Below are 23691 nucleotides of genomic sequence, written 5' to 3' on the forward strand. Positions count from 1 at the left end.
GTAATGCATGAGCATCACCTTTCTCAACAAATGCAACATACACAGCCTACTATATATAAAATAGATAACCAACAAGGACATATTTATTGTATAGCACAGGGAACTCTAGTCAGTATTTTGTAATAACCTATAAGGGAAAAGAATCTGAAAAAAAAAGATATATATGTATGTATAACTGAATCACTTTGCTGTACACCTGAAACTAACACAACATTGTAAGTCAACTATATATCAATTTTTAAAAATGCAGTTAGCAAGACGGGATAGGAAGTCCAATATTTTTTGCACCTTCTAGGTTGTAGTCATCGAGCAAAGCATTTAATATATTATTCTACATACATTATCTCATATCCTTACATCATCAGTAGGTATTATCCTGCCCACTTTATGGGTAAGAAAACAAAACCAAAAGGATTAAAGAACTCGCTCAAGAATAAGCAGCTAGCAGCAAGCAGTGCATACTTTCACAACTGTAGGCAAACTGTGCCCATCAGCTGATCTGCTTTCTCTCCCAACCCCCATGGCATGCAAAGGAAATGCTCAGACAAGCAACCATAAGCCATAGTAGCAATGTAAGTGGCAACAACTAGACACGTATTATGAGATACCATTAATCTACGGTTTCTAACCTTCTTTTACCTTTCTCTCAGGATCTGTGGGTGCTCATGGTGTTAAACAGCTTTTATAGCTATTACCAGGCCTGGGGTGCTCTACACTCAATGAAACCCAGAAGCTTTACTGCCTAACAATGCCTCTCCCCCTCCCCGACGTTACTCCATAAGCACACTCATTAAGAATTTAATTACTAGATTCCAACATGCCTTTTTAGTACCATGTTCTTATAAAATATATCCTATTTTCAAAGGCCAAGTGCTCAAGATTAATTTTGAGTTAAAAAAAACTATTATAAGTAATTTGTGTTTTCTAAAGGTCAAATCTTCACTTACAATAGGTAAAGATTTGGCTTTATTCACATAAAAATTGCAAACAATTTTTGAGTAGTTCTGTGTCATTCAGAATACGGTTTTGCAACAGTTAAGGAACAGTCCCCAAATCTCAGTGGCACGATGCAATAAAAATTTATTTGTACTCCACACTGCAAGATCAGCAAGAAGACTACGCTCATTCTAGCCACTCAGGAAACCAGGCTGGCAGATGCTCCATCTTGACATATTTCCTCAATCAGTGAGACAGAAATAAGGGCTATGGCAACTGACACACGGCCTCTTAAAGCTTCTGTCTGGAAGTCACATATACCACACTCATTCACATTCCTTTGACCAAAGATAGTTAAAGGTAGCTTCGAGGGTCAGTGAAGCATACCCCTAGCATGTGACCCAAGGTGGGGGGCAGGGGGAGGGTGGGTTTGATAGCAATCTGAAAATATTTGGCAATTAGCACAATGACTACCAAAATCTAACAGATAATTTTTTGCAACCGAGATAAAATATCTTCCTTAACAGAATTGGCACAATCTCCACAATTTACTTCGTATTTACCATGTGTCAGGCACACACAGGGGCCTTACCAGCATTGTCTCCAATCCTCAACGCAATCAGCAGAAGAGAAACTATTGGTATTGAATGAAGTAATGGGCTCCAAGAGATTAAATAAATTACTCAAGGTTGCACAAGTAGTAAGTGGTGAAAGTGTAATGTGAATCCAGATTAATGTAATTCTAAAGTTTGAGCTCATTCCACTACAAAATTGCTAACTTTATGGTGCAATTAAAAAAAAAAAAAGAAAGAAAAGACTTTAAGGTTACATTTTTCCCCACTTGTAATTCAAACTAAAGTGGCAGCATGGAGGTTCAGAAATTGCTGATGCAGATATAAATAATGGAAAAGAGACTTCTTCATTTACAAGCTATTACTGGAGGTAAGGGGGTGGGGTGGGGCACATGGGGAAGCAGTCCCCTGAATACAACTACATTAACTAATACAAATTAATATTTCCAAGAAAAATCAAAGTAAAAGGCTTCCTTTTATCTGGTATTAGTGAAAAGCAGTGAGTCATATTCCCTTTATAAGAGTTCAATTAACTTGTGAATTGTATTGTCTACATCTTGACAGTTTCAAACATAGTTTATATCCTCTTTATCAAAGAAATAAGAAGGACAAAAGATTATACATTCCAAAAACTGAAAATTTTTCATAGTTTTGGCCTGCTAGAGCAAGTTATTTTAAAAAAAAAGCATCAAGGTTACCTTTTAAAAAATTTTTAAAAGAAAGAACAAAAAGTAAACCGCGCAATAGGTATGCATGATACAAAATTAAATTTGAGATGAATGGCAATTAATTGGTAGATAATCTTTTCCAATGAAGTGAAAGAAAAAAGGTATTATCACATAGGTGGTAAACAAAGCCAATCTGTCCTCACAAGAGAATCTAGCCTGTTTGATGTTCGAAAATATAGTATTTGATGTAACACCATTTCAAGTCTGTCACAAATAAAATAAAAACCCAATATGAACATCCTAAATCCTCAAACAAAAGTTCTATTCCAAATACTCTACTGTCAATGAAATGTACTAAGCCTACAGAGTCAGATTAAATCAAGCCTGAACAGAACTTATAAATTGTCAATAGGATACTAGTTCTTTTACTACATTTGCAATATTACAAAGAGCCAACAAAGAGGTAGACATAATTAACACAAGCTCCTATAAACATAATTCAGAATGTCTCACTTAAAAAGTCTGCGGTAATACAACTGTAAAAATTTTTTTTTGCAATTGAACATTGCCTATTATATATTCCCCGAATTGTTCATGTTACAAAAGGCTGATGCTTGGTATTATTTTTCTTTCTGTACACTGATATTATAATTTACTTGCAGAATACACTTTCTGCATGAGAAAATCTGGATAAATATACCATATTTTATATACATTTAAAATAACACTAAATTGTTTTTAAATACCATTAGACAGAAAAACAGACTCTGTGTGTGTGTGTGTGTGTGTGTGTGTGTGTGTGTGTGTGTATTACCTCAGAAGACTTGTGACAAATACAGAAAAACATTTTAAAGCATGAATAATTGGAGAACTTCTTTGTCATCTATCTGGATTTGAATTTTAGCTCTACATTTGATAGGGCTGTCTAATCTTTTAAGCCTCAGTTTCCTCATCGGTAAGATAGGGCTACAAATAATATCTCTTAAAGCTCTTTTGAGGAAAATAATGCACGTAAAGTGCTTAACACAGTGCTGGGCACATAGTAAGGTCTCAATAAATATTAGCTGCTGCAGCTGCTACTACCTTGATTATCCTTTTAAAGGACAGATCAAATTTTCATAAAATATCTTTTTCCTTTTTTGAATTACTATGGTGTTCAATCGTCTACTCTCTCATTTGGTACCAAGCGTATATAAACCATTTAGTTTTTGCTAGTATGTGTCTATAAGGAACACTGATTACCACATGCTCCCCACATATGCTGAAGTCACAGAAATTCTTGTGCTCTAACCAGAGAATGATGATAAGTGATGTCATAAGATTGAATTTTAAAAAATAATATATTTGGGTAAGGTAACAATTACAATAATAAGAGTTAACATTTATTCTCTAATTACTGTCTACCAAGTCGTTCAAACCTAGCAATAATCCTAGGTCTTATTATCAATCCATTTTAACACAAGCAAAGAACAGAGGCAAAGGGAAGATACTTGTCCAAGATCACACAGTTAGTAAGTGGTATTCAAATCTAAGAAATAGACTCCAATTCCTTCATTCCTAGTCCCCTAAATGGACCTTTATAAAGATCTTATAAATTATCTGAAAGAGTTCAGAACTCTACTCTGAGGGCAAGACATTCATTGAATGGCTTTGAACTGGAAGCATAGGATTGGGATGCTCTCTGGTTATAGTTGGGAAACAAACTGTACAGGAGAGACAGTAGATGTGTGGAGACCTATGAGAAGGCAGTTGTGGTTACCAGGGCAACAGAGGCCTCGATTATGGAGCACAGCACCAGTAGTGGGCACCGAGAGAGTCTCAGGGATTCAAGATATATTAAGGAGGTAAAACAGATAATTCTCTGTGATTGAATACTCAAGGAGAAGTTTGAAATGCTGGCCAAATTTCCACCTAGAGGCAAATGAGTACGTGGCATTTCCGTTCACACTTGAAGAAAAATAGAGTTCGGTGGAGAAGGGGTTTGGGAAAAGGGTTGAAGCAGAGGCAGTAAGTTCAATTTTGAAAAATTTATTTTGAGGGACAGTGAAACAATTAAGGAAGCAGTTTAATATTTGGACCTGAAGTTCAGGAGGAATCTGAGATATAGATCTAGATTAGGGGGTCATCCGTATACAAATGCTCATTGAAGCCATACAAATACGTAAGATTACTCACAGAGAATATAAAAAGTAAGAAAAGCTGAAGTCCTAGAGAAGAATATTGAATATATAAATACTTAAGGGAATATACAGTTTTAAAAGAGAAGAGTGAAAAGGAGACGAAGGAGTGACTAGACAGTAGAAAAAGTATCAAGGGAACATGACTTCATGGAAACTAAGGAAAAGAGCATTTTAAGAGATAGAAAGTGGGCAACAATTTCATAAGTAGGTGAGAGATCTTGTAAGATAAGAATATAAAGTGTCCATTAGGTTTAGTTACAGGGTGTCTTTGATGATCTCAGGGAAATCAATTTCAGAGGAAAATAAGATTACAGTGGCACATAACAAGGCCAAACAGCAAATGTGGATAATTTATTTGAGAAATTTGCCTGGAAAGAGGAACAAAGAAATAAGGTATCAAAGGGAAGGGTTCTTTTTCCCTCTCCTTCCCTTTCTCCCCCTCTCCCTTCCTTTCTTTCTAACATGAAAAACTAGTTATAAGCGTTCCAACTTCTAAGATTTTGCTGATGCTATCAACTATATTTGCATTATTGTCCTCATCACCAACCTCCTCTTGTGTTTAAATTTTATTAATCTTTCAACGCTTTGATAAGATGTTACTTGTTAGAGAAACATTCGCTACACTTCCTAGTTAAAACTAATCACAGGGGCTTCCCTGGTGGCGCAGTGGTTGAGAGTCCGCCTGCCGATGCAGGGGACACGGGTTCGTGCCCCGGTCCGGGAAGATCCCACATGCCATGGAGCGGCTGGGCCCTTGAGCCATGGCCGCTGAGCCTGCGCGTCTGGACAGCGGGAGAGGCCACAGCAGTGAGAGGCCCGCGTACCGCAAAAAACAAACAAAAAAAACTAATCACAGTACCCTTCCTGTTTGTTGCACTTTGTTCATGCCATTATGTTATGACACTTCACATGCCATATTAAAGTAATTTATGTATAATGTCTTAGTCCGTTCAAGGTACTTTAACAAAATGTCATAGATTAGGTAACTTATAAACAACAGAAATTTATTTCTCAAAAGTTCTGAAGGCTGAAAAGTCCAAGATCAAGGCGTCAGCAGATTGGGCGTCTGGTGAGGGCTTGCTTCCTGTTCATAGATGGTGCCCTCTTGCTGGGTCTTCACAAGGCAGAAGGAACAAAGGATTGCTCTTGGGCCTCTTTTATAAGGACACTAATCCCATTCATGAGGGCTCTGCCCTTATAACCTAATCAGTTCCCAAAGCCCCCAGTGCCTAATACCATCACCTAGGAGGTTAGGATTCTAACATATGAATTTGGTTGGCAGGGGGCGGGGGATACAAACGTCCAGACTATAGCAAGAAATATTTCCTCTGGCAGACTGTGAATCTTTTTAATTACCAAACACACAGCACCGCACACAGTAAATACTCAATAATAAATATTTCCTGAGTGAAAAAAATCCAACCATCAACTATGTTATTATTACAGCAGATAGAAAAATAAAAGAGAAAGAGGAACTTCACAGAACTGTTCAAACACACCACCAATGCAAGCTCCCACTACCGGGCCTGTGATGACAGGGAGCTGGAGGCACTGTGATCTCGGGGAAAAGGTCACTTACCTCTCACCCTCGCTTCCCAGTGAGGCGCCAGAGTGCAGAACAGAGCTTCCCAGGAGGTGTACCTGCAGCAAACGGCTGAACGACATGACTAAGTCCTAATCCCCTCCTTACTTTGACTTTACATCATGGGGGTGCAGGGGAGACCTCTGGGGCGCCCAGGACCTGGGGCTGTAGGCAGCCTCAGCCGTTTTCCCCATTATGCTGTAAAGACACACACTAACATTTTCTATGTATGGCATGACGTCAAAAAGATTGGGAACTACTGGACAAGTCAGGTGGACTGAGAAACGAAGAGAATAGACTCTGAGGTTAGAAAGACCCCAATTCAAATCCAAGCTGTTTACTTCTAGTTATACAATCATTGTCAAGTTACTTAACCTCTCAAAGTCTCAGTTTCCTCACATGTAAAAGGGAGAAAATATCAGTACCTACCCTAGTGGGTAGTGGGTAGTGGTGAGGATTAACCCAAAACTGTTTATAAAGCAGTTAGTGCAGTGCCTGGTACACAGTTAGCACTCGGTAAATATTAGCTAGCCATAATTATTTAATTTTTCATCAAAGCCCCACCATCCACAGATCTTTTCAACTACAAGATAGGGGCAAACTGGCTCTGAAGCTATGAGAGACACAGACTAGTATGGTGCAATTTTTTTTTGGGGGGGGGGGGGGCACGTCATGGGGCTTGCAGGATCTTAGTTCCCCAACCAGGGATGGAACCTGGGTCCCTGACAGTGAGAGTCCTAACCACTGGACTCTCAGCTAATTCCCCAGTGTGGTGGATTTTTTAAGTCATACGAGCTTATGCGACTTACATGTAAAATTCTTAATAAATGACTCCTTCAAAGCTGATAAAATCTAGATAAATATCTCTTCCTCAGATTCATCATATTCCTTTCTCTCACTACTGTGTTGTTAGCTCTTCCCATAAGAATTTTAAACTTTTCCTAATTATGCTACGTACCCAGAAATCTGACTTTCCGCACTATATTTCCTACAGAAAAGTATTACAAATATGTGAGAATATAGACAGGTTCAACTTGGGGTACATTAGCATTTTTTCATTACTTTATGCTCCAAATAAAATTGGGTGCTGAAAGCAAGTGTGATGTGCCCAAAATGTGGTCTGTCTAATCACTCTCACTTTGTAGCTGACCCCTTACAGAGAAGACATACCTGACAGGTGAACAAAGTGGGAAGAAGATGCTGGAAAGAAGAGATACGCTGAATCTAAACAAAAGGTTCAACAGCCAAGAATAGGGAACACACCTTTATAGGGTTAGAAATAGGGCAAGAGGTCAAGATCTGGAGCAGATCTGGATATTATTAACCAGTAAAAACAGTTAAGTCCAAAGGAATTATGATTTGGAAAGAACACTTTTAGACAAAACAGAACCTATACAAGGTACATATGATCACCCTAATATCTATCTAATTCATGTATGGAACAAGAAGAAATAATATTTGACTGCTGGAATGAGATTAAGCAGAGCAGAATTAGAACTCATATTCAGCAAGCTAAAAAAGGAGACTTGTGGGAAGATAATGTTTTAGACACACAGTAAAATTCTAGTCGATCTCTTTTATGACAACAGCTGTTCGTAACATTCCAATTTCTGCTTTATGTCACAGTTTCATATTTCAATTGTAGCTTCTTATTACTGTGGCCAATTTGATTTGAAAAATAAGAATGTCAAACCTATATTCTATAACATAGTTTCAGACTCATGAAATTTCAAGTACTTCACAGCTTTAAAAAATAACAACCCCCTTTTATAAATCTCTTTGGAAACCTAGCCTATTTTTTCCCAAAAAATGAACTTCAATACTAGAAATAAAACAACATTCCCAAGCACAGAATAAAATTTAAGATGTTTCTGATTTCCTATATGAAATTAATATACCTTAAATTTAGAAGATTGAATTTAAATGACAGTTGACTATATCCAGTGAGCTTAAGCCTGGAAATACACTACAGAAATTAAAATAACTGAAATCCTTAAAATGTACAAACAGCTGTTCAAATAAAGCTTTAATACATATCTGTTTACGTTTCATAAAGGAAGCAGTGTTCAATTCACGATAAAAGATCAGAGATGATTATAAATATATGCTAATGTAGAGTTTCTTCCTCTTAAGAAATTATTAATAATGTATTAGGAAGTAGTAACATAAGTTTAATTCTGTTCTAAAATACTAGTCATACACACATTTGTCACACTTAATATGATGAATACTTAACGTTAAGTGCCTTAGTGCAACGCTAGTTATTTCCTTGACATTCTGTATTAAAACAAAAAAAGCAGAAAACAAAACAAAACCAAAAAGATAAGAAAAGAAACAGGGTGGAGAAGAGGGAGGGAGGAGAGGAAGAGAGGGAGAGAGAAAGAGATTGAAACACAGAGACAGAGAGCATAGCCATGTGACTACAAAGTAGCTTTTATCCTCCTTTCTGGTTTAAAATCTAGTCACAAGAAGGGAATTCCAAAGATCCCTAATAACAGCAATCAGAAATATTTATAATTTTAAATAGAAAGATGAATAATCCCATGAGATGGTATTTCTCATATAGTTAAAACTATTTCATACATAAAACCCAAAATATCCATTAACAAAATTTTGAACAAACTTCTATCTTCCTCAATTTCTAGGTCTTTCTGTTTTATTTAATTTCTCTCTCAAAAAGGCTTTCCATCACACTGTAGTATTTAAGAGTACAAAGCAAACAAACAAACAAAAGAAAAACCTGAATCTTTGTATTTCAGAGTACAAAAATAACTGAATCTTTTGCTATGCTCTTCACATAAATTTCAAAATATTCGACTGTTTTGAAATAATTTACGGTATTTAAAGTAAATTATTCAAAATTCTACTTCTACCTCAGTTTCTAACCACTGAATAAGCTAAGACAAACCACAAAAATCCTCAGAGATTTCATTTCTTCACCAGAAAAGTGACAATGTTGTTATACATAATCTCTAATTTGCTCCCCACTCTAAAAATCTATGAACTTCTGAAACATTAAGTCTTGGTATTATTCACTTGAAAGGAAAATACTTTTATGAAACTTTGCAACATATCAAACTCACTGAAAATAACACTGAATCAGCATATACGCCATGAATTCTTGAGCCTCAGTTATTTTTAGGCTAGAATAAATAAGCATCAAGATGCATGTAAAATATATAAACTGGTTCCTATCATAAAAGTATGACTCTGAAGTTTGGCTCTACTAGGATAAATAAAATGCAAAAAACCCCAATTTTTTTAAAAGTAGAAACCAAATTTTGAGGACTTTAAGGCATTGAAAAAAAATCCTCAAAGAATGGAAAAGAGGACAGTTGATGATGGTACTGCAGAGACAAAAGATGTTAGTAAATATATACATATATTTTTTTTTGCGGTACGCGGGCCTCTCACTGTTGTGGCCTCTCCCGTTGCGGAGCACAGGCTCTGTACGTGCAGGCTCAGCGGCCACGGCTCACGGGCCCAGCCACTCCGTGGCATGTGGGATCCTCCCAGACCGGGGCACGAACCCGTGTCCCCTGCATCGGCAGGTGGACTCTCAACCACTGTGCCACCAGGGAAGACCAGTAAATATTTTTTAAATGTGCTCTTTACAGTAAAAATTCTCTTATGCAATCGTCATTTAAGAGATTACATTTAATAAGATAAATTATCTTAGATTCTCTATTTTCTCTGTAAAATGTTCTAACATTCACATTGACTGCTGGAAGATAAAACACCACTACTAAATATGACCACATACGTCAGTTCACACTAGTTGAGTTACATGCTTGCCAAGAATCAGCTGTGCTTATCCCCAAACGTGTTTATGTCATTTGTATTTGTTAATGTAATTATGTAAATGACCTACATATTACATAAACCAAAAAGGAAAAAAAGTTTTTTTCCATGGAAACTGAGTTTACTGTTTTGGAAAGACAATACCTTATAAGTATGATTTATACAACAAAAACAACTCAGAACCCTAGCTGGGGAACTCCAACTCAAACAAAATGCCTTGGTAAATGAGCAGATATTTGTCTGTGCTAGGGTGAAATGAAGTACTTAAAGTATACATGTATGAGTATCTTGGAGATGCTGTTAGTAAAAAACAAATCTCATGCCATTGCCATGAGGACAGCTTACCCTAAATAGCTTTTGTTTCCTCAGCGTGGACATCAGTATGAATACACGCAAAGCAGAACTGCCCTAACTGACTCACAGACCTGCAATGGGGCACAGAGCTGACCCAGCCAACTTGTTATATGCCACTACAATTTTACGGTTGTTGCTTACATAACTGCTGACTGATACAACACTAAACAGGAAAAAATAAATATTAATAGCATATAAATTGATAGGAGCATATAGCTCCTATAAATCAGTGCAAAAAGTTAAAAAATAAATAATGGGTAGAGGGCATGAAATCAAAAAACGACTAATAAACCAATGAAAAGACATTCCACATCACTAGTCATCAGGGAAATGCAAAGTAAGGCAAAAATGAGGCATTACCTTCTAGATTATTTGATTGACAAGGTAAAAATCACTGACAAGAACTAAGATTGGGAGTCAACAAGCACTCTCGGAAGGAAAGTAGATTGGTAGTGCCTTTTATGGAGGACTATCTGGCAGTATTTATCAAAATTAAATATGTCCAGTATATTTGACCCAGAGAATCCATTTGTAGGTAACTATCCAGCCTACGGAAACAATGGAACATGCACACAAAGATATTTTTAAAAGAATGTTCACAGTTGTACAGTTTGTAATAGTGAAAAACTGCAAACAGTATAAACGTTAATAGGGCTTCAAGTATTACTTATAGATTTATAATTTTTTGCAGCACCTAAAAACAATGAGGTAGATTCATATATAGTGACATATAGACAGAACCCTAAGATACATTATTAAATAGAGAAGTACTACAGAAAATACATAATACGTGATCCTATTGTAAAAAATAAATATAGACATAGGTACATAGATATGTATAGAAAGAATTCTGGAGGGATATATGCCAAAATGTCAAGATAGTTTTGAATGAAAAAAGAAGCAGGAAGAGGGATTTGGATAAAGGGGGAAAGAACTTTCATTTTTTACTATATACACTGATGTTATTTGAATTTTTTGAAAGAACTTAGCAGTGTATTACTTGTACAATTAACAAATTATTTAAAAAAAGAGGAGACTTGCTAACTTTTAGATCAGAAAAGTCTCTCATCCATTCACCTATTGAATAACAGACTCATCATTTTTACCCTACATAGATAACGCGCAGTTAAAACTGGGGTAAAAAAAGTAAACTACATCTTAAAATTCTGAAAGAAGTTGATGCTGAGAAGAAAGTTAAGAGGGAGAAAAGGAGACCTAATAATCTTTAAGCATCTAAAGTGATTATATGAATAGCTGTTTTCTATTTCAACTGAGAAAAGGCCCTTAGGGTGAGCCCATTCCCTTTTATTAGAGATTTGGGATAGTCGGGAAATATGTCCTGACTCTTCATGCTGTGAACTACCAGAACTGGTTAGCAAGAGAGGCAGAGGGATTAAATTCTCTGGATTTTTAGTTTTTTTAGTTGCAGGTTTTAAGGAAAATTTTATCATTTATTTCTTGATGTGACTCACAGCTTTGCTACTCAGAGTGTGACCCCAGGTCCAGCAGCCCTGGCATCACCGGGGAACCGAGAAATGCAGAAGCTAACACCCTGCCCAGACCTACTGAACCATAATCTGCATTTTTAATAAGATTCTCCAAATGATCTGCATGCACACTAAAGTTTGAGAACTCCTTTAGAGCCCTTACATCGGACATTTACATTTGTAACAGTCCATATGTCTTGAACATTAACAAGTGCATACTTCGGAATCGGTAAAAAGAAATATTTCATTTGATAACAAAACCTTTCTTTTTCATCCTTATAGATACTATTTCTGCTTTTCCAAATAATGAAAAAAGTAATACAATTTCTTAAGGCCTATATTCTTTCAAGGTGAAAGCCACATCAGTCCACATCACCTTCATTCACACAGTTCTTCTAATCATTAAAATAGAATAAAAGACTATGAGAGATGTAAGCTAAAATCCAAAAGAAATAGATAATAACTTCAATAAAGTGATCAAAAACTTTAATGATCTTTAAATTCTCAGAACTCAAGTAATTTCAATTCAGTTGGCCTGCAGTAATAAATCTCCCTACATGTTTCCTACCAGTAGAAGTTGCTGCTGATTTTACAAGATGAGGTGAGGAGAGTCTCATCTTTCATTAAGAATCCCTGAAAATATCCTATAATGACACCCTGCGAGGAAGGTTTGTCCAAAATATCAGGATTGGGAATTATCCAATTCCAAAAGCATTTTTTAACACTCAAGCAAGAAAAAGAAGTCAGGATAGCAACTGTGCTAATATTAGAGCTTGATGTTTTTGGGATAGAAGAAATCAACGTGATGAGCTCAACTGCTCTCCATCATCTAATTCTGAATATCATTATTCTTCTGAACATGCCCAACGAGCTCAAAACCGTAAGAATTACATACTCCATTTCAGTGAACAAATCTCTTCAGAAGCATTCCAGGGCAGCTTGGATTCAGAGGTCCTGGGCTGCCGCAAGCATCTTATTCTCTAAGGCCTGAGAACCCAAAGCTATGTTCTTCTTTTATTTTAGGATGACAGGAACATGACAAACAGCCAGCACTCAGTCACCATCAAGGCCCCACCAGTACAAAGAGGCTTTGTGACTGACAAGAGAATATAAAAAAGGGAAGAGACACTTTTTCCTTCCTCTAGGGAAGACTCCAGCTGAAATTATAGAACTTAAAAGCGTCTCCCATTTAGACTAGTTCACCTTGCAGGTAAACACTTCCTGGTTCAGTGACTCAGTCACACACGAGAAACAGAATCTGCGCTGAAAATTGATAATGGTGGAAAAATATTGTTTTACTGTGAATTTCAGCTCAGGGCAGCTGTGATATACTTCCTCTTCTAGTAAGCTGTCACTGAACCAGTACAGCATGAAAAGTAGGCTTCATACATGGATATTTTATTTGACGTTTTAAGGATACAGACTGGAATCAATCCAAATATTTCCCATTTTTGCTATCTGTGATTTCTTGAAAAAAAATCTAGATTCGATCATGAAAAAGGAAAAATATGATGTATTAATTGGATATTAATATTTCCTTCTATGTCCTTCGATTCATTTCAATAAATTTCCATGAGAAGGACAGTGATTTTGAAACACCTCCCCCAAAATAAACAGAAAATACAGCAAAATTCTTCTTCAAAATATAATCAATATCACTATATAATCAAATACAATCTACGAAATACGTACTCAAAATATAGTAATCAGGTTGTGAACTGATAATGTATATTTCCAAAGACTGTCAATTTAATTTCCATTCAAACCCAATTGGAATGTATTAGCAGTGGACTTCATAGGTATTTAAAGGGCATTCTGATGATCAGCAGTAATGCATTAGACTGAGACGTGAGAATATATTCACTAAAAGCCTAAACATTTCAGATAAATAAATGTATCTCCATTTTTCAATCTTGTCTTTCTCCACCTAATAAGGACATTTGATATTATACCATGTCTGCAGATATTTCTGAAATTAGTCTTCGTTGGCAGTCCTATAAAACTTTTTTTTTTTAACATCTTCATTGGGCTATAACTGCTTTACAATGGTGTGTTAGTTTCTGCTTTATAACAAACTGAATCAGTTATACATATACATATGTTCCCATATCTCTTCCCTCTTGCGTCTCCCTCCCTGCCACCCTCCCTATCCCACCCCTCCAGGTGGTCACAAAGCACCGAGCTGATCTCCCTGTGCTATGCGGCTGCTTCCCACTAGCTATCTACCTTACGTTTGGTAGTGTATATATGTCCATGCCTCTCTCTTGCTTTGTCACAGCTCACCCTTCCCCCTCCCCATATCCTCAAGTCCGTTCTCCAGTAGGTCTGTGTCTTTATTCCTGTCTTACCTCTAGGTTCTTCATGACATTTTTTTTCCTTAAATTCCATATATATATGTTAGCATACGGTATTTGTCTTTCTCTTTCTGACTTACTTCACTCTGTATGACAGACTCTAGGTCTATCCACCTCATTACAAATAGCTCAATTTCGTTTCTTTTTATGGCTGAGTAATATTCCATTGTATATATGTGCCACATCTTCTTTATCCATTCATCCGATGATGGGCACTTAGGTTGTTTCCATCTCCGGGCTATAAACTTTTTTTAAACTGTACTTTTCAAATATTATTACCAAGTAAAAAACACCCTAACTCATAAGTATCAAAGACAAATTTCCATCTTATTAGGACAATGTTGTAATAACAATCTCATATAAACTTGTGGCATCTACTGTAAGCTTCCTCATTACTTCCCTTCTAATTCTAAAGTGTAGTGTCTCAGAACTAAGAGTATGCATATTTTAAACTGCAGTTCTGACAATTCTGGAAAGAAGGCTGGCAAGCTTTGTGGTGCACTTGTCCGTCATTCTCCATGGGAACACTCCTCCTTCAAATACACTTGAGAAGAAGTTAAGTTTCCTGGGGTTCTCTCTCAAGAAATGCCTATGTACCCACAAAAACACAGTAGCATCCCTGAGATGTGGCAACCAGAGGAATGTTAAATGGTGATAACACAGAAACACCACGCCGCTGTGCAATAAAGATCTATTTCCAGATCAGAGTTTTATAACAGCTTAATAGATATAATTCACATATAACTCACTATTTAAAGTGTATCATTCAATGACTTTTTATATATTCACAGGCCTGTGTAGCCATCGTCATAATTACTTTTTGAACATTTTCATCACCGTTTATAAAAAAATACCAATTAGTAGTCATTCCCCATTCCCCAAAAGTCTCCTAGCCACAGGCGACACAAATCTACTTTCTATCTCTGCGGATTTGCCTATTCTGGACATTTCATATAAATGGAATCAAACAATATGTGACCCTTACAGCTCAGAGTTAAATAATAAAAACAACTAATTTTATTGAGAGTTTACAATGTGGCAGTCATTTAATACTCACAGTAATCCCATGAGGTGAGTACTGTTATTATCCCCACTTTAAGATGAGAAACCTGAGGCACAGAGAGGCTGAGCACCTGACCCAATATCACAAAGAAGTTAGATGGAGAGGGTTTGAACCGACACAGTCTGGCTCAAGAGTGCATGCTTTTAACCAACTCTGCTACCTTAGACTGCCCCTTGATTAGCTCTAGGAAAACTCCAACAGTAGAAAATAATGGAAACAAAGAGTCAGGTGTGAAGAAAACAGTGAATTATAGCATTCCTCATAACTGGTAAAACAAGGAAGTAAACTTAACTGCTTTCAATCTGAGCGTTTTTATTAGCAAAAGTCCAGTCTAAGAGCTTTCTATGATCAGTAATAAATGTCATTGTTATTCATGAAAATAAAACTGCAACAAGTTTTTGAAAGGCAGCTGACCACTTCTGACATGATTGTGTCCCATTAAGTTCTTACTTTAGTAGTTGCATTTTAAGTGCATACCATTTCTCCATACAATATTTCCCTTTGCCTTCTACTAAAAGCAATAAACATTTATATATGTTAAAAATTTCAGAGCCATTTCTTTATCATAGCCCAAGTACCTCAAAGGCTAGCAGGCAAAAAGTGAAAACAGACTTGCCACAACTTTCATCCATAGATGGAGAACATTCACCCAACGGGCAGAATAATGTTCTCCCCTCAAAAAGAAACTCACATTACAGTCATGTGACCTGGTAATAAGCCTTGCATTCTTGGAGGAAGTGATTCACAACATTTATGAACCTATGTTATCTCACCTTTTCCATTTGCTTTGAAGAAAGCAACAGTCCTAACATTCTCTTAATTTCTCTTTTCATAGGACAGATTTTGCATTTTTTAGTAAGCTGACTGGTTTTGGGTGCCAACTACATTAGTACCTTGTTCCACCTGCATATATTTTCTGAGGAATATTGCTTTCACAAGCCCATGTCGACTCATTAAAAACTCACCTTTTAAGAATGACAATGAACTTAGGAAGCCAAAAGGCATTAGATTTTTCTACTTCCTACCTTTTCTATATATCAGTCCTCTTTCACTTAAACTGTGTGTCCAAGGCTTTCAAACAAAGCTTCAATTTCCTCTTAATCATTTATCATGATCTCTTCCAGATAAGTAGGTTTAACAATCTAGCCATGCATGTAGACATTTTGGACTGAATCTTAGACCATTTCTCTTTTCTTTCCCATTCCCCAATTTGTCAGTCTCTCTTGCTTGTGCAACCTTCTCTTAACCACTTAGTCTCTCTTGTCTAAATAAGTAAATAGACAAAGAAAAGAAGGAATACAAAAGGAAAACCCTTAATCCTATTACAACTTGCCCTATCTTTCTCCTCTCAAACTTTTTGAGTTTATTATACTCATTCTACTTCCACATCTCACATTTTTTTACATTTTCTTTTATTTATTTAAAAAAATTTTCCCAAGTTTATTAAGAAATAATTGACAAATATAATTGTATTTTAAAGTATACAACATGTCACATTTATTTCTCAATCTACTATCCCAACTCAACTACAGAAGTTTCTCTAGCAGGTTACCACTGATCACCAGGTTGCTAGAGCAAAGAAACAGCTCTTAACCCTTACCTTACTGCATATGTCTACATCATTAACACTAAATATAATTTCATTCCTCAAGTTCTCTATTTTAATTAACTTTCTTTCCTAGTTTAAAAGCAACAATCACTACTCACAGCTCTATTTTTTTTGCTAAGATAACAATCACTGTGCTAGGTGCTCACATGTATTAGTCCAGTAGTTTTTCACATGGCTGGTTGTTACCCATTAGTGGATTTTTTAATTTTAATACAATTTTTTTTTTTTAATTTGGCTGCGGTGGGTCTTCGCTGCTGTGCGCGGGCTTTCTCTAGTTGCGGCGAGCGGGGGCTACTCTTCGTTGAGGTGTGCAGGCTTCTCATTGCGGTGGCTTCTCCTGTTGTGGAGCACGGGCTCTAGGCGGGCGGACTTCAGTAGTTATGGCATATGGGCTCAGTAGTGGTGGCTCGCGGGTTCTAGAGCACGGGCTCAGCAGTTGTGGCGCACAGGCTTAGTTGCTCCGTGGCATGTGGGATCTTCCCGGACCAGGGCTCAAACCCGTGTCCCCTGCACTGGCAGGCGGACTCTTAACCACTGCACCACCAGGGAAGCCCGAAACAGCTTTTTAAATAAATGAAATAAATTAGAATAGAAAATATCCAAATGTATTACACGTAGCAAGGTTACATACTATTCTGGGAAATTTATGGGTCTGTATGAATAGTCACAATATAAAAGGTAGTTCTGGGACTTCCCTGGCGGTCCAGTGGTTAAGACTCCACACTTCCAGTGCAGGTGGCGCGGGTTTGATCCCTGGTCAGAGAACTAAGAGCCTGCACGCCGCACGGCGTGGTCACAAAAAATAAAGGTAGTTCTTATTTTGGGTGACATCCAAAAAAGTTGGAAAGATGTTGCTTCTTATGTTATTCTCACAATCCTACCTATGAGGTCCATATAGCAATTTACACTTTTTAATAATGAAGAAGCTGAGGTATAGAGAAGTTGTATAATTTGTCCAACATCAAACTGCTAGTGTGACAATCAAGAATAGCCTCTATTGGGCTTCCCTGGTGGCACAGTGGTTGAGAGTCCGCCTGCCGATGCAGGGGACACGGGTTCGTGCCCCGGTCCGGGAAGATCCCTCATGCCGCGGAGCAGCTGGGCCCGTAAGCCATGGCCCCTGAGCCTGCGCTCCGCAAGGGGAGAGGCCACAATAGTGAGAGGCCCGCATACCGCAAAAAAAAAAAAAAAAAAAAAAAAAGAATAGCCTCTATTTATCTCCTGAACTCCAAATATACAAATGATATCTGTATTTCTCTATGTGAACGTCCTAAAAGCAACTCAATCTCAGTCTTTGCTAAACCTGTATGTAATTTCCACACATTTTCTAATTTGCTCACCTTCTAGTGTTTTGCTCTTCCTCATCCAAGCAGCAATCCTCCTGTCTTAGAAAAATCAACTCTTCATCATGTCATTACCATAACCCTCAGTCATAACCCTCACCATTTCTCTCCTGAACAACTGCAGCAGTGTCCTCCCATTACCTGTTATTATGCCCCCTCCAAACGCCTAATTCATTCTCTGCATTGAGGGAAGTAATCTCCTTGAACTAAAAATCTAATTATTTAGGGCACACTCTCCCAAACCTGAAGAAAACTTTTAAACTCTAAATGCCATATATAATTTTCTAGACTGGACTTTTGTGTAGTTTTAGGCAATACTTTAAAAAATAGACCTAACTGATATTTATAAAGGATTTTTTAAAAATGAGTAAATGGTTGAAAGACCCAGATCAAAAGTTCTTTATTTTTTGTTAGTTCAAAGATACAGTTCATAAAAAAAAAAAAAAAAAAAAGATACAGTTCATGTAAACAGATTCAAGGACAATCATAAATGTCTTTCACTCAAGAACTATAGGTTGTCCAGCCAATAAATAGTGTCGTTTTCGTAAATTAAAAAACAACAACAACAATACTACATCCATATGTTGAGACTAATGAAATAGTTTATTATTTTTGTCTTCACAGAATAGCACAAATTCATGGAATAGCAGTCATCAATACTGTTTCTAAATATGTATTAAAAAATATATATGTATAAAACACAACTACAATAAACTAATTTGCACTGGTTTCTAACTAAAAATCCAATGCTTTCCAATGTTTATGGCAGATTAAGGTAGGTCTATTGTGAATCAGTCATATATAGTCTGTAGATTATCTACTATGACAAGTCTGAGCCTTTCAATCTACATGTTTAAACAAACTGCTTGCTGCCTTTGCACAGGCAGGTGGAAAGAATTTCTAGCTAGGCACTCACTAAGATGGGATCAAAGTTGTCGTAATACACTTTATGATACTATTTTAAATTAAAGAAAAATGAAGCTCAATTATTTCATTTTTCTAAAATATTAGTGTTCTTCATACAGAGATCACTAATGCTGAAAACAAAACCAATAAAATAATGTTTAAAAGGGTTGCATGTTTCATTGTTTTTTTGTGAGCAGGATTAAGTGTAACAGTTTTGTTGTAGTGTCTGTGTTATTGCTGATTCTCTCCTTTGCTTCTCAATTAAAACAAAAAAGAGCTGGTGGTTCAAAAGAAACTCATTTCTTTTCTCCACACGACTGTTGGGAAGATCCTAAGCAAGCCTGAAGCAATAATTATGATGAAGCCTTTTACTTAAAAAAAAAAAAATTAGGTTGCTTTACCCATAAATACACACTTGGAAATAAAGAAATGTTTTAAAGAGATGCATTAGGCAAACTATTCTATCAACTTTTCAACTATGACTCCTGCTTGGCCTGAACTGATAGTGACAGACATGCCCTGAGGCAAAGCTGTGACAATAACATAAAAAATAATAAAATGCTTAAACAAAGGAGGCAGAACTATTATGAAGAGTGCCCCCTGGGGTTGAACGGAGAGCCTTTTTCGTTCAAAACACTCTTCAAAATACTGTACCCCAATTTATATCAATAGACAGCTGGATGGCTGGGTGGCCAGATGGCCAGCTGGCTAAGAACTGGAACAAAAAACTGAAAAACACTTTCTCTTCACATATTACCTTTCCTCCACCCAAGCCTCTGAAGTGTTCCCAGGATTCCATTTGAATATAAGTTATATTTTTGGCATACAGATTAAAAATCAAGATCACCATGTATGAGATAATGTATGTGAAAAGAACTATACCTATAAAATAACTATTAAGAGCTATGCAAAAGTAAGACATTTTCATTACACATTTTAATAACCATGGTTTCAATACTCTGAACATTGTGTTGCTTTTTAACTAAATTCATACTATAACCATCACATCCTATGTCACTTTTAGAAAATACTTATGGAACTACTTCCTCAAGTTCTTTCTTTAAAAAAAATAAAATTGGCACATTTTTCTCTCTATTGAAAGGGGGTTCTCATTTCCCTTTTTCCCATTTATGGGTTAGGATAAAAACACAAGTTGGGGTTTCCCTGGTGGCACAGTGGTTGAGAGTCCGCCTGCCGATGCAGGGGACACGGGTTCGTGTCCCGGTCCGGGAAGATCCCACATGCCGCGGAGTGGCTAGGCCCGTGAGCCATGGCCACTGAGCCTGCGCGTCTGGAGCCTGTGCTCCGCAACGGGAGAGGCCACAACAGTGAGAGGCCCGCGTACCGCAAAAAAAAAACCCCAAAAAAACACAAGTTGACATTTCTAACATAAAATGTTTCCCTTATCCTCTTCTTAAAAAAGTTTACTACAAATGGAGTCATAGGGACAATATCATTTGATATTTACTGATCTAATTTCATGCAACTAGAATTAAAATAATTGTTAATAAATGGAATAAATGTGTCCTCAAATATCTACAATATATTTAAAATAAAGTTTGAATTTTAAAAATAAAATATTCTAATGAATTAGACTTGCTAACTGCTATTGTTCATTCTAAACACTTGCTAGAGTTCAGACAAACATATAACATTGTTTTCTTCGGTTGCAGTACTTTATAAATGGTTTTATTTTACCATTTACCAAACCTCTTTTGTTGAGTTATTCAAACTAACTTCTGCCAAGAACACTAGGAATTTGGTGATAGTGCTTCTTTTTGGAGAAAAACAACCCCTTTCCTCAGAAAATTGAAAATGTTTATCTTGGCACTAAAACCTTGTATTGAGTCTTCTGGAAAGTATTTTAAATTGTTGTTTTTAACCTAGACTCTGTGACTGAAACAGGAAAAGGTTCCGTAGCTCTGCACCAAAATACATATTTATAGGGTTGATTTTCTTTCTACACCAAAAATACTAGTTTGATGGCAGCAGTTTTCAAAGTATAATATCCTAGGACCATGCCTAACATTGGGCATTATCACTATATTCAAGACAATTTGTTTTTTAAACCTCAAAAACTTCTGATTTCTAAGAAATGCTAAATGTTGTTCAAATATGCTATAAGTGCTATATTGGGAAGGACTGTTTCACTTAACTACCTGGTCTGTTAGGAATTTTCACACACAAAATAAATTTTATTTGATACTATAATTTCCTCCTGTGCATGCCAACAAAAGATATGTTTCTAAGTCTTTATCTTTTTTTTTACATTTCTCCCACTAGGTATGCTTTAGCTTCAGATTAGACAGCATAAAGATAAATCCTTGAACTTTTTGCATTACTGTCCTAATAATGTGTCTGAATACAATTAAGAAATCTTTGGCAATTGATGAAATGAAAGAGTCATTGTTCTTAACTCCCCTACCAAACCCCTAAATTGCTAGAATATACGAAAGAGACTACAGGAGTTGTAAGGTGTATATGAAAGTATATTAAAAATGGTAGGTCATACAATTTCACAAAGACCCCCAGATAGCTGCAACGATTTTTCAGTCACTAATAACTGACATAGAATACTATGCACTCCATCATGAATACGTCCTTCCCACCTTAAAAACTTCATCCATTTTTTACCTTCTAACAGCTTGTCTGTCCTTTACAAGAAAAATTACAGCACCATCATCATTTTATATTTGCATATAACATTTTTTTACAGTTAAAGGAAGTTCAAATTATATCATTGTGCTTATCAAGCATTTATTAGAATGTTCTGACAGGAAATTAGTTGTTTAAACATTCTGCTATGGTTGAATTGCCTTATTTAGGTTAAACAAAAAAAGATAAAGATATCTACTAAATATATCTTACTAAAATCCATAACTGTTTTTGTCAATCAAGTGCAATTTTTTTTTTTTTTTCCGGTACGCGGGCCTCTCACTGTTGTGGCTTCTCCCGTTGCGGAGGCACAGGCTCCGGACGCGCAGGCTCAGCGGCCATGGCTCACGGGCCCAGCCGCTCCGTGGCATGTGGGATCTTCCCGGACCGGGACACGAACCCACGTCCCCTGCATCGGCAGGCGGACTCTCAACTACTGCGCCACCAGGGAAGCCCTCAAGTGCAAATTTTAATTTTAAAAGCCTAGAACTTCCTGCTGTGATTGAATTCTGCCTATATCCAGAAAAATCAAGAAAGAGTCTATTCAAATGAGTTTAATAAGAGTGAAACAAATAGGAATTACTGGTATTACAGAAAATGACGATAATGAAGGAGTGGGCTCTTCCTAATCAAAAATCCAACTCCCATACTGTTGTGTTTTTATGACAATGACAGGTACCATTTTTACTGGCATTAAAATTCTGAGCCATCCTAACACTCCCCCACATTCCTCAGAGTCTCAGTATCAATGAAAAATGCAACTCTGACATAATGGACTAACTTGATATTTTACAGACAGTGATTAGTATGCTAGGTTACGTTCGTAAAAGACTTAGATTAAGCCCTACCATCACTTTTTTCTCATTTAAATTTAAAATGTTGATTGTTTTATAAGGTGAGCGAAGAATATCTAAAATCAGGTCCATAATAAACAGAAATTCACCTTTCAAGATCTGAGGACTATTAATTCACATATTCAGTTTTCCAAGATGAACTTATAAGCATAATGTGAAAAATCACATCTTCCTTCCCTCTCTTTCTCTATTCACTAAGGAGCAGTGACTTATCTCTAACCACTCTAGAAAATAAAACAAAGCAAACAAAAATTCATGTCATTTGTGGGGCATAATAATTTAGAAAACACTTTAGTTACACGGTTGATTTAAAAATTACAAAGGAAGAGTATTTTTTCTATTAAAATAAATAGGTATAACAGAACATACCTGAAAAAGAACATGTACATGGCAGCTGTGATGCAGAATAAAAGGACCTATAACAAGGAGAAAATACGTTACTTACAAAAGAACACTGACATCATCATTTGTGTGTCTTAGAAAGCAAAATACCCACTATTAAATCTTGTACCTGAAACAATTAAAAGATGTACGAAGCTAGTCATACACATATCACATTCTCTACCTTTCAAATAAGTCATATCAAGGCAATAATAAGTCTGTATATTTACACACACATATAAATAAATAAAATTATAAACATTATACAATATGTATATGTGTATATATATAACACTATATGTGTGTGTGTGTATGTGTGTGTGTGTGTGTGTGTATAGGCTGGGTAGAGGGTAACAGGGTTCAAAAAGGAATAGCCGGGCTTCCCTGGTGGCGCAGTGGTTGAGAGTCCGCCTGCCGATGCAGGGGACACGGGTTCGTGCCCCAGTCCGGGAAGATCCCACATGCCGCGGAGCGGCTGGGCCCGTGAGCCATGGCCGCTGAGCCTGTGCGTCCGGAGCCTGTGCTCCGCAACAGGAGAGGCCACAACAGCGAGAGGCCCGCGTACAGCAAAAAAAAAAAGGAATAGCCTATTTAAAAAATTATATCTAAGAATTCCTCAAGAAGCAAGTAACCTAAGAACAGAGACAATGGCTTTTAAATAGTGAAGTCAGTAGAAATATCATAAAGCTTATTAACTATTATACCAAGATGACCAGACTTTTAAAATATAAAACACAGTCCAGTTGTCAACCAATTGTAATCAATAAGAAAAGCTCCTAAAAATATAATCATCCTGTATGGGATATAGACTCCCTATAAAAAAATAAATTCCTCTAAAAGCAAGCATCAGAACACACAATAAATCTGGATTAAAGAAGCTTCCCTAGAACACGTCATATGAAACACAAAGTATATTACTAAGATGTATATGGAAAGAATCCAAACC

The 23691-nt window shown here is 36.6% G+C and overlaps 1 protein-coding gene across 1 annotated transcript in view; it reads right to left on the reverse strand.

Moving 5' to 3' along the window:
- Positions 1-23691, reverse strand: part of TMEM135 (transmembrane protein 135) — a 238509-nt gene that overhangs the window by 51069 nt on the left and 163749 nt on the right. Inside the window, exon 6 of the mRNA XM_082844923.1 lies at positions 22734-22780. Within this exon, the coding sequence (XP_082701049.1) occupies positions 22734-22780 (47 nt within the window). The remainder of the gene's footprint in view (positions 1-22733; positions 22781-23691) is intronic.

The sequence above is a fragment of the Leucopleurus acutus genome (genome assembly GCF_964270905.1).
Source record: "Leucopleurus acutus genome assembly, chromosome: 8".
NCBI classification, from domain to species: Eukaryota; Metazoa; Chordata; class Mammalia; order Artiodactyla; family Delphinidae; genus Leucopleurus; species Leucopleurus acutus.